Source organism: Sarcophilus harrisii, chromosome 1 (genome assembly GCF_902635505.1).
Source record: "Sarcophilus harrisii chromosome 1, mSarHar1.11, whole genome shotgun sequence".
Lineage (NCBI taxonomy): Eukaryota > Metazoa > Chordata > Mammalia > Dasyuromorphia > Dasyuridae > Sarcophilus > Sarcophilus harrisii.
The window spans coordinates 525573826-525589542 of record NC_045426.1 but is presented as its reverse complement, the minus strand read 5'-3'; the positions used below and the strand labels follow the sequence as shown (position 1 = coordinate 525589542).

The following is a 15717-nucleotide window of genomic DNA, read 5'->3' as shown; positions in this document are numbered from 1 at the left end:
AAAGATATTAAAGAAAATTTTAGAGAAAGTGATTTCTTAAAGGATATGTGAAAAGCTTTTCTCCTATCAATTTGAAGTAGACAGTGAAGTAAATTTCCATCTTTCCACAATCCTCTGGGAGGTTGTATCCATACTAAAACGTTAAAAAAAAAAGTTACATGTTTTTGACAGACAATAAACATGCATCAAATTAGGTACCAGGATCAAAACATACATATGCCTTACCAAACTATCCCAGTGCATCTGAAAATCTTCATGTGACCGAAAAGGACAATCAGGTGGAACAGTATGAAGAATATTTGTTATCTGTCCCATTTTCATGCTATGCAGAAATGATATATCATAAGCATCATTAATCAAAAATGGAAAACAGTTTCACAATTAAAGTGATTTCTAGCTTAATTCTAGTAGGCAAAGTAATATTATTTATAAAAATATTACCAATGACTTCAGAAAAAGCAGACATTATAAAACGTCACTAATTCAGATTAATTGGTAGGAAAGAAATCTGAATCAGAAAAAAAATCTGTCTAGGAGGACATTTTACAAAGAAAACTAATGTCTATAACAAAGATTAACACAAAGTAATGTCTAAGAAAGTGTTACTTATACAAGTTTTCCCAGAATCTCTTTTCATGCACAGAAGAGTATCATTTGTAAATGATCCACTAATTATAGATCAATAACAACACTTAATTTATTTTTGAGGAAGGAAGGATCTAGTCCTGTGATTTAATTAAGACACTTCACAGTTGATAGAAATTCCTCCACAGAGGAGGGAAAGCCTCTGTAATGTAAAGCCTTGTTGCCTGAGTCAGTAAGAGATTAAGTGACTTGAACATAAATACACAGTTTGTATGTATCCAAGACAGGATCTGAACTCAGGTCTTCTAGACCCCAAGCCAAGTAGACTTCTTAAAAAATTTTCTCAAAAAGTATTTTTCCTATAACTTAGTTAATTTATAATCTTATTTGTTCTAATTTCTTCAACAAATCACTTAAAAATAATAGGTTCAGCCTTAACTTAGACCATACAAATAAATATTAATAGTTAATTAGCAGGATCCAAATTAGCCAGATTTATTGTATCAAAACTTTAACAGTTATAATGTCATGTTATTGTTATTCAGTTGTTTTTCAGTCTCTTTCAATTTCACTTGAGATTTTCTTGGCAGAGATACTGGAATGGTTAGCTATTTCCTTTTCCAGCTCATCTTATAGATGAGGAAACTGAGGCAAAAAGAGCAAAGTGATTTACCCAAGGTCACACAGCTAATGAACATCTGAGGCCAAATATAAACTCAGGAAGATTGAGTGTCATTTCAAAATTTTATGTTAATAACAACTCAAGTCTATAAGCTTCAGCTTGTAATCTGAGACAAACAATTCTGTTATATGGTAAAAAACCATGGATCACACAAAGTGGAATGGGTGTATCTGTTTTTATAGAGAACATTTTCCTATGGTTAGAAAAAAAGCAAAATAACTTTTTAAAAACTAAAACTAATGGACAATTTTTGTAATAACTTCTTTTGATAAAAGGAATTAATGAAATTAATGATGCTAATAAGTAAATATACCTACATGTAATCATAAAATACCTCATGGAATCTTAGAATTTATGATCTATGCTTAAAAATATTGAATGTTAACTAACTTGGGCTCCTCATTTTGGATGAGGAAACTGAGGCACAAATAGTCTATGGCATATATCTGATTAGTGGAACAAGTAAGACCAGAATCTAGGTCTCCTTTCTCTATATCATTCTGTTTTGTTTTCAGTTTTTGATACTATTTTATTAATAACTCAGTTCTCAAGTTTTAACCTTATTTAATCTAATTTGGCACATATCAAGAAGGTGAAATGAATATTTTTAACCTATTAGAGAATTTACAAATAGAACTCTTACCTTGGCAAGACATAGCACCAGTTGCTTAAAATGGAGTGCCCCTCGATAATGGCATGCTTGTTGCCATCAAAATTCTTTAATATATTTTCAGAAATGTCAAAGTCATTAAGCTTTTAATAGAAAAGATATTTTAATAATAATCAAGACATTAAAAGAAATATATATGTATATGTAATCAGATCCACCCTCGCCACCCAGGTACACTAGTTTAAGTTACTTTGATTCACATATACCTCTGTTCTGTAATGAGACCAAGTCACCTGATACCTGGCTTCATATTTACTTAGAAAATTCTGCCTTCAGCCAGAACTTATATGCTTTTGCCTTTCAGTCAGAATTTAGACAATTTGACAATTCACAAGAGAGTATGATTGATTAATATGAATAATCTTAGAAGGAAAAAGCGTTTATATTTTAAAATAGGGCCTTGGTAGTCAAAGAATTTTTAATTGGTAGAACTTAAGGACAGTTGATATCTGATGACTAGCATAGGGTTGTGATAGGACAGGCAGGTTCTAGAAGTCTTCCTATCTCCTCTGTGTATCTACTTTCTATACTGTCATGTTCCTTTTCTCTACCTTCTCAACTTGCCAACAATGGTAGCAGGAGGCATTTTTGTTCATAAATGGCCAGCTCTGATTGTTATGCATATGTAACTTCAGATCAGTCCCTGAGCAAAAATTAGTTTCTTGCAGGAAATGAAGTAGGGAGAAACAAATGGGGAAAGAAGCTTTATGAATAGGGTCATGTAATACATCTAAAGGATAGGGGAAATTGGAATCTTTTTATAGGCAGAAGATACAAGACATATTCTGGGGCTAGAGAAATCAGTTCGTAACATTCCTACTGTCCTCCTTTTCCCATTTTTCTAGGACAGGATAATGGAATGATAAGAACTCTTAAGGTCTCCTTCCTGTTGCGTCAAAGAGCCCTTAACTGATGTATTTCTTGGCTCTAGATAGTCTATTTTAGGGATCTACTTTCCCTGTCTTCTTCAACCTCCTGATAATTCCTTTCCCCCATCCTTTACATAAAAGAAACAAAAAGGATCAGGGATTTGTTTTCCTCCAGATTACAGTGATTTGAGAGTATTGAGGGGGGTGGGGTCACCTCTTTCTCAATGATAGATAAAACTTCTCAAAAGTACAAATTATATAATTTATAGATATTTATTGTTGTTCAGCCATTTTCAGTTGTACCTAACTCTTTGTGACCCTATTGGGATTTTCTTTGCCATTTCTCTCTCCAGCTCATTTTATAGATGAGGAAACTGAAGCAAACAGGATTAAGTGACTTGCCCAAAGTTATACATCTAGTAAGTGTCTGGGGCCAGATTTAAACTCAGGAAGATGAGTCTCTATCCACTGTACCACTAGTTGCCCCTGTCACATAACAGATGCTTAATAAATACTTATTTACCTATTCACTGACTGTTTACACAATTAGCCTAGTATTAAATATGGATTATCTTGGATTGTTATTTATTTTTTAATATAGTGTGTCCTAAAGCAGCTACATGGCACAGTAGATAGTGTGCCAGGCCTGGAATAAGGAAGACTCATTTTCCAGAGTTCAAATCTGGCCTCAGACACTTACTTGCTATGTGATCCTAGGCAAATTATGTAACCTTGTTTGGATCAGTTTTCTCAACTGTAAGATAAGCTGTAGAAGGAAATGGCAAATCATTCAGTATTTTTGCCAAGAAAAGCCCAATTGGAGTCACAAAGAGTTGGATTTGACTGAAACAACTCAACAACATGTCCTATTTACATAACTAAATTATAAATCCTTTAAAGAAAGAAACCATTTCTCATAAAACTGTTGAATATCCCTAATATGTAAGAATATATACTATATACAGAAGACACTCAAATATTTGTTGATAATACCTTCATTATAATATTGAAGTCCCTCTGCCATATCGAACAATTTTTTCTCTTTCCATGGCTACTGTAGAACTATAGTACTTAGAGTTGGAAAGGGGCTATGTAGTGTGTTTCTATGTGTATAAATATATGCATGCATGCATGTATCAATCAACAATCATTTATTTAGCATTTACTGTGTCAGGCACTGTGAAAAGTAGAAAGTATTAAAAAGACAAGTATATGAATATACATGTGTGTATAAATGTGTCTATGTATGTATATTTGAATGTAAATTAAGCCTGATAAAATATCTTATGTAATAAACTTTTAATGATTATTTAAGAATCAGAATTTCATGTCTGTTGATGATTTGTTGCAACTGGTCCCTCCTCAAATCTCCTATCTTGAATAACCCAATTTTAATTTGATAGCTAATTTGATGGTGAGATGTTTAAACAAACTTAGAGCAATAAAAACAATATTCAAAAAATAAATTTTAAAGGCAAAATAAAATGAACTTTTTAACATTCTTAATGTTAAACAAACAAAAAATCATTACCCTAAAATAAAACCCAGTAAAAATTACTAAGTAAAGCCTAAAAACTGGAATACTTTGGTACCTGGGGTGGCGGTAGTCTAATTGTACAAACTTCTATACTGAGGCAAAGTTGCGATTCTGTTACATTGATGTCCAGAACTGAAAGTAAAATGTGTACTGTCATTGATCTCAAATTTTTTTTATCATATTAAATTTTACTATGCTATCAAAATAAGTTAAGCATTTTCAAACTATTAGTAAAAGAATATTCCTCTTCCCCTCAGAAGCTAGGCTATAAACAAATTTTTGAACAAACATTCCAAAATACATACTGAGGGCAGGAAAAAAAAAAAGTCATGTAATGAATGGGAGAGCTGATATAAATAGGGTATATGATGTAATAAAAACAGCATTGGAGTAGGAATTGTGTTCCTAAGATCTGGGTTCAAATCCTGGTTCAGTCACATACGACCTTTATAACTTTAGGCATGTTACGTGAGCTTCAATCTCTTCATATATAAAATAATGGGGGTGCAATAGATGTTCTTAACTTTACCTCTAGTTGAAACTTACATTCCTATAGTGTAATCACAGCAGATGGGCACTCTATGGTGTGATACAATTTTTCTCTCAACATTTTAAAAGAGGCAATGAAAGGATTCCAGCACTTTTGGCAATTTTTATGTGAATTTCTGAAAAATTATGGGCAAAAATGCTTTGGTGAAGAAGGCACTCAAACAGATAATATAGTGATTCCACCAAAGTAAACACAGAATTCAAATAAATTCTATATGATATTTTACAATACTGGGGCTTAAGATGTAAAGTTAAACTACAGACAAATTATAATTAGAGGAAGAATATGAAAAGTCCCACAGCAGAAAAAAGGACTAGTACAAAAATTTCAGAAGCCTAAAAGATGTTAAATGACTTGATAGCATGCAGATAGAACTCAATCTAAAGCTAAAGATGCACTTACCCGAAGGACCTCCTGTGTGCTTTCTATTCTTTGACCTGAGCTGCCTTTCAAATAGCAAATGAGCCTAAAGATTATGGTTAGATATTGGAAAATTCCCAGAGTCTTTGAGAGTCCTCATCTTTTTTTTTTTTTTTTCATTCACAATTAAAATTGATTTCAAAATTGAAATGAGGAAGCCTTACCTGTCACTTCAGGTCCAACCCAGTGGAAAACTAAACTAAGTTTAGAATTTTCTATTTCTGGATTCAGACAGGACACAATAATTGTTATTCTGTCATTCAGTCATATCCAACTCTTTGTGATCCCATTTAGGGTTGCTATTTCTTTCTCCAGCTCATTTACAGATGAGGAACTGAGGGAAACAGAGTTAAGGGTATGACCTCCCTCAAGGTCATACAGCTACTACACGACATTTGTGAAGCTAGACTGATAATGAAGGAAAAAATACCTGTCCTAATAATACATGTCCACTGAAGAATACAGTTAGCTTATATTTGAATTTGAAGTTTTAGAACATGTCTGATATTCCAGAGGGTTTTTTTTTTTTTTGGTTTAGTTTAAAAGGAAGCATGTGGTTCTTATTAAGTATCAAGTTTTCTCTTTTAAAAATATCATTATTATGACACTTAATGTAAAGAGGCTATTAGCCTGTTTCTTCTTGGGACATCATTAAAAATCTAAGTGCTGTTTACATCCACTATCTCTAATAATTTTTAAAAAATAGAATATAAAAGAACAGGATAACTGTTCTTAATCTAAAACTGCCAATCTTTGAAAAAATAAATTTTCTTCTCTTTTTCAGATCAAAATGCTAGAAGGAACTCATAAAGTGAAATCTATCATTCTAATCCACTGTAAACATATATACCAAAATCATATGAATGCCATTCTCTATAAAGATATCTTTTAATAACTGCTAATTATATTATTTTAGCTACTGACATACATACTTACCAACAGCACTTTGCTTTCCCGTTTGAGAAAGAAAATCTCTCCCTTAAAGAAATCCACAGGATATACTGTGTTACTATAATTCAATAATTTTATTGCTACATAAAAGTCATCATCTCTGAAAATTTTTATATATAGAAACCAAGAAAAAGGCAATAAAAGTAAATTGTTTTTGAAAGAAATCTTTGAAGATATTTCAGAGAAAAATAAAACCATCCACATATTTGATTTAAATCAAAAGTAACATGGAAATATTTAGCTAAATATGTAAATAAGCATATAAAGACTTGTTTTACAACAAAATATCTCCCTCCTGAAAGAGAACATTTAGACAAAATTATATATTTACTAAATAAATGTGTATACATTCCTTAGGGTCAGGTCTTTAACTATGAGTAAACAGTATTTTGTAAGCAAAATTCCAATGGCTTTAATTTCCTTTTGGATTTAAAAAAATGTGAAATCAAACTACAAGCTAATACGCCTGTGAATAGATATCAGAACAAATTTTGCTGCCCCCATAGATATATATAGGAAGCTGTCTGTCAGAATTAGATCAAATGTGAAGGAAAGAATGTATTCAAAAAGTAGAAGTAAAAAAATATGGTGTAAAGTAAACCTGAAAATATGACTAGCAAATGAAAACAATATAAAAATCAGTTGTTTTGCTTTCTTTGTTATTATTTGACTATTAGAAGAGAGTTCTCTTCATTGTCCTTTTTCAATTCTTATAAAGGACTAAAAATGTTCTAGTTACTCTTGGTGTTATTATCTCCTAGGAATTATCACTAATATGATTTTCCATTTATAGCCTGCTTTATCTGAACAAGTTTATTGAAAGGATTTGCAGGTAGTAATACTTTTGTACAATAATAAAATCTGAAAATAGTGCCATAGATGATTAGGTCTTTTATTATTATGGAAGGCATGGTAGATTTGATATCAAAGGAGTCTAAGGCAAAATTACCTTAGAAACTTCACTAGAACTTTGGATGGAATGCATGATAACACTCATATTTTATTGGCTCTGAGAGCCTATGTAGGACTGAGTGCATTCAAAGCAATATTTTTTATAAACAAGATAAATAGAAATTGAGGACAAACCACAAAAATCACTCTCAATTTCTTTATCTGCATACATTATGTATTCTATCACTACCACAATATTCTTTAAAAATTAAGCTTTTCAAGAATTGTGCTTTTTAAATCTTTGTATACTTAGTGCCTTGAAAATAAAAGGTGCTTATATTAAATGCTTTCAAAAAATGAAATGGCAAATAAAAACAAACTAGAAGGGTTCATGAACTCAGAAAGGTTCTTGAATTAACAGATAATCAGGTAAATTAGTTACCTTGAATTAGTAAATGACCAGCTTTATTCCATGACGGAGAAAGTCTGGCTGTCACTGAATAGGAAAGACAGGTTTGAAGAATGGCAGGAACTACTTTTTGAGGAGTCACCACCTAAAAAATATTTAATAACAAAAAGGAGGCAAATTTTAAAGCAGTGAGCATTTTCTCAGGAAATCACCAATTCTGCATCTAAAATACTTTTCTTATCTCTTATAAAACTTTTATTATCTTGGCATAATATAAATAGTTTTAAGTGAAAAAAAGATATATTTAGAATAAGAAAAACTGGTTTCAAATCTCAGCTTTGCCAATAAATGTTTGATCATGGGGAAGTCACTTTACTTTTCTCATCCTCAGTTTCTTCATCAGTAAAATGAGAGAGCTGCACTCAATTATCCCTCACTCTCCTTCCAATCTCAGTCTTTACGATCCTGTTCATTTCTTGTAATTATTGCAACAGTATCATAACAGATCTCTGCATTAATCTGTCCTTAATTCCTCTGCCTAAAATTTGTTCAATAATATCTGTGCAATAGTCTAGTAACATCACTTATGTTAAAAAAAAAATCTCCCATTACTGTCTTGTAAAACCTCTTGAATGATCTCTTCTTGTCACCAATATCACAAAGCACTCTGTACCATTTTAATAAATTTTATCATTTTATTTTACATCATTTTGTTTATATGTCTTATTTTATAATATGCCATATCCTGGTTACACTATAAGCTTCATGATGGCAAAGTTCTTACCTTACTATCATATCTTAATTTTGTACCCACACCTTCTCTTCCAACTAGAACAGCACTATGAATACTATGGGTACTTTGTAAATATTGAACTGAATTGACTAAAATTTCCTTTCTCAGTCACTTATATGTCAGGACCTTGAATCAAAGCATTATATTCAGCAAGCAGACCATTTTGAATTAAAATATTTCCAGATATGTGCATGTACTATATATGATTCCATCATTATGAGAATTATTCCATGCCTTCTTATTTTTCCCCATGTTTTTTAAAATGTTGGATCCTTTCCTATTGTTTTTTTTTTATTATCTTCATGATTTCACTAGACCATTCTGGATACCCATCTTTTTAATTTGTACTACATGAATAGCTTTCTTCCCTTTCTATTTATGTTTTTATGTCTCTTATCAATCACATGTACAAATCATAGATAATAACATAATGCAGTCTAAAATTTTGTTTTATTTTTAAAGATTGGAGTACTCCATAATTTGTAGCCACACAGAAATCACTGAAACAAAACTGGTATTTAAAAGACAGGTTTCTTTTTTATTAAAGCTTTTTATTTTCAAAACATATATATGGATAATATTTAACATTCACCCCTGCAATATCTTGTGTTCCAAATTTTTTCTCTTCCTTCCCTCCATTCCCTCCCCTAGATGGCAAGTTATCCAATATATGTTTTAACATGTGCAATTCTTCTATACATATTTCCACAATTATCATGCTGCACAAAAAATCCAATCAAAAAGGAAAGAAATGAGAAAGAAAAAAATGCAAGCAGAGTGAAAATACCATGTTGTGATCCACATTCAGTTCTCACACTCCTCTCTCTGGGTGCAGATTGATCTCTTCATCACAAGACCATTGGAACTGGCCCGAATCATTTCATTGTTGAAAAGAGCCAAGTCCATCAGAATTAATAATTGTATAATCTTGTTATTGCTGTGTACAAAGATCTCCTGGTTCTGCTCATTTCATTTAGCATCAGTTCATGTATGTCTCTGCAGGTCTCTGATATCATCCTGCTGGTCATTTCTTACAGAACAATAATATTCCATAACATTCATAACTTATTCAGCCATTGCTTAAATGAGGGGCATCACTCAGTTTCAGTTTCTTGCCACTACAAAAAGGGCTGCCACAAGCATTTAAAAGACAGATTTCTGCAGTAGAATTAAGGAGTTTAGGGTCATTCAAAGCTCTGTGTTAGATCACAGGAGCATTGATTTGTGAGACCTTAGAAGCCATTCAATTCAACATTCTCATTTTATATATGAGGAAACTGAAGTCAAAAGAGATTAAGTGACTTATTCAGGATTAGAGGGTAAGCAAATGTCAGGACTGAGATGTCTGGATTGAACCCATAGCAACTGACTATTTTTGCATATTTCAAGTATAAAACAACATTAATTTGAATAATTTCTAAAATCAATGATTGAGAAATATGACCAGCAATAAGATGGAGCAGGGAGATTATTATTTTCCTTATGATCATTCCAACCTAAGAGAGTAGAATACTTTTCTAAAGCAGAAGGCATTCTTGGTATTTCCATGAAGCACTGAAGTTTCATGAGCCGCAATCATGAATTTAAGTATCTAAATTCATCTATTTGATTAAAATATAAAATATTTCAATATTCATTATGATTGAGAACTATCTCTGTAAAGTCCCTTAAATTTAATTTTAAAAATCTTCAAATGACTTGCTTTATTCTTTCAATACACCAGAATAATTACTAGCTTATTGTGTTTCTTTTGTGTGTTTTTTAAAAATAGGATACCAAAATTTCTTATATCTTACTCTTTTTATTCCATTATACAAGTGGCTGAATAGGCAAGTGACCAGAGATATACTTTATTATATGTAGTGGAATTTGTGAAAAGCTTATGATCAGTATGCACAATTATGAATGTAAAAGTCAAAGGTTATATCATTCTTTTTTTTAAAGTAGTATTGTTTTTATTGAAAGGTAAACAAAGAGCTGGATGGCTCCTTTTCAGATATGTTGAAAGAGGAGTATTAGACTCTTCAAAATCTGACATGAAGGTATTTTAGGCATGAAGAACAGAATAAGAAAAGTAACAGGGGAGGGAATGGTGAGGCACAAAGCATAGCTATTTGAGGTTGGTTAGAGTCAGATTATATGGAGAAGAGTAATAAAAGATAAAAACTTCGATGACAAAAAAGTGCCAGAACTCTATATAACCTCTACTCTGACTCCTCTCACACACACACCTTTCCATCTTTTTTCTCTCTCTACATGAACTCTGTGATCCAATAGTATTCTCTTACTGTACTATACACAAAACACTCTATCCCCCAACTTTGAGCATTTTCATCAACTTTTTCCCATGACTGGAATGATTTCATCACCTCTCTGCCTTCTGGTTGTCCTGAATTTTTTCAAGTCCCAGCTAAAATCTGACCTTCAAGGGAAGTCTTTCCCAATGAACCTTAATTCTAATGTTTTCTTTTTGTTCATTATTACCTGTATATATATATATATCTTTGAATTTTCTCTCCCCCATTATACTGTGAGCTTCTTGAAAGAAGAAACTGTCTTTTTTACCTTTCTTTTAATTTCCAGTACTTAGCACAGTACCATAGTAGCAGCTTAATAAATGCTTATTGACTAACTGAAGAAAGAATGTTTGAATTTTGCTAATGTAGTAGAAGTAAAAATAGAGGCAGTGATCAAAGACAGACCCTTGAAAATGGAAAAAAAAAGTCCATTTAATGAAATTACAACATAAAAGAGATAGATGGGAGAGATTATGAAATGTTATTAACCAATATTACATTTTGTCTTCTTTGTATCTACTTAGTATATACCACATGTCTTTTTCTCACTAGAATATAAACTCCCTTTTTTGGGGTGGTCTTTTTTGTTTTTTAGGTAATACATGAACAATTATATTAAATGTATTTCCACATTAGTCTTGTTGTGAAGACTCAGAACCGCAGGGAAAAAAGCCATGATAATGAAAAAAAACTACAAAAAAGTGAAAATAATATGCTTCCATCTTCATTCAGACTCCATAGTTATTTTTCTAGATGTGGATAGCATTTTTCATCTTGAGACTTTTGGAACTATTTTAGACCATTGTATTATTGAGAAGAATAAGTCTATCAAAGATGACCTTCCACATAATGCTGCTGTCTCACCCTTTTCTACTACTTCTGTCTTCCCTTCTGTTCAAACCAGAACCTTTTCTTTTCCCTTTGTCTCTTGCTTCCCTATTGATGTCTTATAGAATCATTAGCTTCTACTCACTCAATTCTAGTTTTTAACGTATGGTTTTCTTCAGTTAGCCTTTTTTCTTAACTTCATTTTCCATTTAATTCTGTTTTTAAGGGTGTTGTTTTCTCCAGTGGATTTTTTTTCTGCATTTGGTCAATTTCATTTAAAAAGAATCATTTTCTTCAATTTTTGTTCTTCCTTTTCTAAACTGTTGACTGTCTTTCATACCTATCATTTTCTCTTCACTTTTTCTTCTACCTCTCTTATTTGACTTTTAAAATTCTTTTTGAGGTTTTCGAAGAAGGCTTTTGGGGCTTGAGAGCAATTTATATCCCATTTTGAGCTTTTACATGTAGGCATTTTGTCCTCTTCTGAGTTGGTGTTTTGATCTTCTCTGTCATCATAATAGCTTTCTGTGGTCAAGATATTTTTTTCTGTTTCTTGCTCTTTGTGTGTGTGTGTGTGTGTGCGCGCACACACAGGTGCACACTTATTTCATGGCTTTTAAAGTTGAGCTCTGCTTCTGGAGTTTAAGGGGTGTTATCCCATGTTCTTTGTGCACGGTTACTGGTCTTGAGTGCTGGAGCCTCTGATGTTTGGTGACTGGCCTGGGTAGCCATAGCTAGTCACCTGTTATTGCCTCATTTCCAGGTTTGGCAATTTGCCTTCTGCACTCTGGAGGCTCCACCACTGGTCTGCTATGCTACTGTCTTGTTGAACTAGGACCAATGAGTATCTGCATTGTGGCTAAGGCCCTAATTTTGGCATGTCGACACCATCTGTGCTGGGCTGTGCCCCCCTTTCACCCAAGTGAATCTGATCTTTTCTGAAGTTCTTTCAAGATATTTTAAGCTGACAAATTGTTTTATTCCATCTCCTTGTAGGTTTTGTCACTCCAGGATCTTTTCAGAAGCATGATTTAAAGTTGTTTCTAAATGAAACTGAGTTCAGGCAACTCCCTGGCTTCTCTGTGACATATTGGTTCCAATGTTGTGTATATGTATGATTCTGACTCTTATCCATAGTAAGGCTATATCTATACATTCTACTTTTGAATTTATGGGGAAAACATTTAAGCATTTTATTTTTTGGAGGTGGTCAAATATAGTAGAAAAAGCAGCTAAAATTGGAGATAGAACAATATGTTTGAATCTTGGCTCTTTCACTTATTCCCTATGTGACTTTAGGGAAATCAATTAATTTCTTTAGGTCTCAATCTGCTTATATATGAAATGAGAGGACTGGAGGAGATGATTGTCCCAGTTCTTAATCAGTGATCCCATGAATTATTGGGCCCAGCAATGGATTCTGCTGTTATTCAAGAACAAGCCTAAATAAATATAGAGGAACTTATCAACATCAGGTTAGCCATCAAATAATGAATTCTTTAGCTGTGGTGTCTCATTAAATAAAGAAAAATATAAAATGATTCTCAGTCCTTGTGTGGTACCGTTGCACTTCTTAAATGATAGAGTAGCAAAAGAAGGTGAACAAAGAGTAATAAAAATCAATCTTTAGAATATTTATATGACTAGTAACTTCTTAATATGCTAAGTAGAAGATCTTAGTTCAATAAAACTGAATTTTAAAATATTAAGCATTTCCTTTATAAATGAAACCAGAAAGTATGTAAGGAAGTTGGAGGGTAAATGACTTACATCTTTTGCTTTGTTCACATGATCACCACCTAGTTTAGGCCTTTGCTACCTTCCTTCCAGATTCTTGCATTAGCCTACTAATTGTTTGCCTTCTCCCCATACTATTCTTTTCCCTTTCTGATCCATCCTCTACATCAGGGGTGGAAAATTTCCGGCCCACAGGCCATATAAGGGCCTCAAAATCATTTGCTAAAGCAATTGTAGGTGAAGCTAAGCTAAAAGGTAGATACAACAATCTCTCATTGCTTGAGTTCTATAATTTTGTATGGCATGCAAATATCGTTATAAATATCCAAAAGGCACTTAACAGGTTTCCTCCCCTGCTCTACAAGGTTGCCAAAGTAATGTTCCTAAAGCACAAATTTGACTATGTCCCCTCTTTAAAAAGTTCTGTTGGCTCTCTATTGCTTCCAGGATAAAATGCAAATTCCTGTTTGGCTTTTGTTGTTCTTTTAAATTCTTTGATTTTTCTTAGTTATAAAGTATTTTTCCCCTACTAACTCCCTCTCAATGAAAAAAAAGGAAAGAAAAGACAAACTGGTATAATCGAATAATACAAACTCCCATATTAACCATGTCCAAAAATGTGTCTCATTCTATATATTAGTCCATCACTTTCTACCAAAAAGTAGGTAACACTGGTCATCACTAGGCTTCTGGAATCATAATTTGTCATTGCACTGACCAGAGTTCTGAAGTCATTCAAAACTGTTCATTTTACTATATTGATGTTATGATATAAATTATTCTCTCAATTTTGCTCCCTTCATTTAGTATCAGTCCATACAAGTCTATGTTTCTATGAAAATTTTAATAATTTCTTATAGCACAATAATACTTCATAACATTCATATAATTTTTCTGGTCCTTTCTCAATTGATGAACACTCTTTAAGTTTCTTTTTTTTTGCTAGAACAAGAACTGCTAGAGATATTTTTGTACATATGTGACCTTTTCTTCTTTCTTTGATCTTCTAGTAGTGATATCACTAGGTAAAAGGATAAGAAAACTTTGATACATTTGGGGCATACTTAGTATCAAATTGCTTTTTAATATAGCTGGACCAATCACAGCTTCACCATCAGTGCATCAATATGTCTGTTTTAAAGCAGCTCTTCTTACAATTGACATTTTGCTTTTTTTTGTCAGTGTACTTAATCTGGTGGGCATGGAACCTAAGAGTTGTTTTAATTTGCCTTTCTTTAATTTAATCATTCAGTCAATAAGATATATTAAGTGTCTAATATGTGTCAGGCTCTTGGAATTTGTATTATTTGACCATGCTTGTTTATTACAAGGTTTTGTTTAATTTTTCTTTCTTCTCCTTTCTTCCTTCTTCCTTCTTTCTTTTTCCCTCTTCTTCTTTCTTCTTCCCCCTTCCTTTTTCTCCTCCTCCTCCTCCTCCTCCTTTTCTTCTTCTTAGCTTCTATCTTGTAAATAAGCACTTGATAATAAAAAACAACAATGAAGACAATGAAAGCCAATTGTAGGAATTTAATAAGAAGGGAAAAGTCTATCTTTGTCCTCAAAGAGCTTGCAATTTAATGAAGTCAATATACAAAAGAAACTGAAAAACAGGAGTGGAAGATGGGGGTAGGGGTGGGGGGGCAAAGGGAAGAAAATATTTATCACATGGGCATAATGGAGAAGTACAGAAGAGTATAGCTGGGTAGGGGAAAAAAGAGATGGCTGATCTGGACATTCCTTAGATGGAAGTTCTAGGAGAGCTCTTCACTTTCCCATCAGAGGAAGAGAGGGACCTCATGAACAGAGAGTACTGATTATGAAGGACTAAAGTGATCTTGCAGGATAAAGATATTCCTGGGGCATGATGGAGAGAAATCCAGAGGAATGCAGATATTTGGATTTGGAGCATACTTTCATATAGTTATAGACAGCTTGTATTTCTTCCCTTGAGTTTATACTGTTCTATTCATAGAGACTTTGACCATTTATTTATTTGCTAATGGATCTTATTCTTCTAAGTCTGAATCAATGCTTTAATATATCTTGGAAAGCCTTTTTCAGAGAAACTTGTTGCAAAGATATTCCTCTCAATTAACTGTTTTGTTTCTATTCTTACCTGCATTGTGTTTGTGCAAAAACCTTTTACTTTATATAATAAAAAAATGTTCATTTCATCTTGTGTTCTTCTTTACCACCCTGTTTAGTTATGTACTTTATTCATAGATCTGAAAATTAATATCTCTTTTCCCCCTAATTTGTTTATGATATGACCTTTTATGTTATCTTTTAGGAACTTGTCATATGGTATGAGATGTTCTCTAAATGATATTTAATAAATGATCTCTTTGATATTGCTGTTCATTTTCCCAGCCATTTAGGTCTTTGGGTTCTACAAATGTGATTTATTTTTTTACTTCTTTATGTTGTATATTTAATCTATTTTGTTGATCAACTTACCCCATGTAGGCATTATGTTGTCTTCTGAGTATGTTTTCTCT

The 15717-nt window shown here is 32.5% G+C and overlaps 1 protein-coding gene across 4 annotated transcripts in view; it reads right to left on the bottom strand.

Moving 5' to 3' along the window:
* The window catches only part of C1H18orf63 (chromosome 1 C18orf63 homolog), a 44747-nt gene that overhangs the window by 12372 nt on the left and 16658 nt on the right, over positions 1–15717 (bottom strand). For 3 of the 4 annotated variants that reach the window (XM_023496285.2, XM_031946708.1, XM_031946707.1), the window contains exons 5-10: positions 7598–7709; positions 6250–6291; positions 4399–4475; positions 1911–2020; positions 226–322; positions 48–133 (exon numbers count right to left, since the gene is read on the bottom strand). In XM_023496285.2, coding sequence (XP_023352053.1) covers positions 48–133; positions 226–322; positions 1911–2020; positions 4399–4475; positions 6250–6291; positions 7598–7709 — 524 coding nt within the window. The remainder of the gene's footprint in view (positions 1–47; positions 134–225; positions 323–1910; positions 2021–4398; positions 4476–6249; positions 6292–7597; positions 7710–15717) is intronic. The other variant, XM_031946709.1, reaches the window with a different exon arrangement.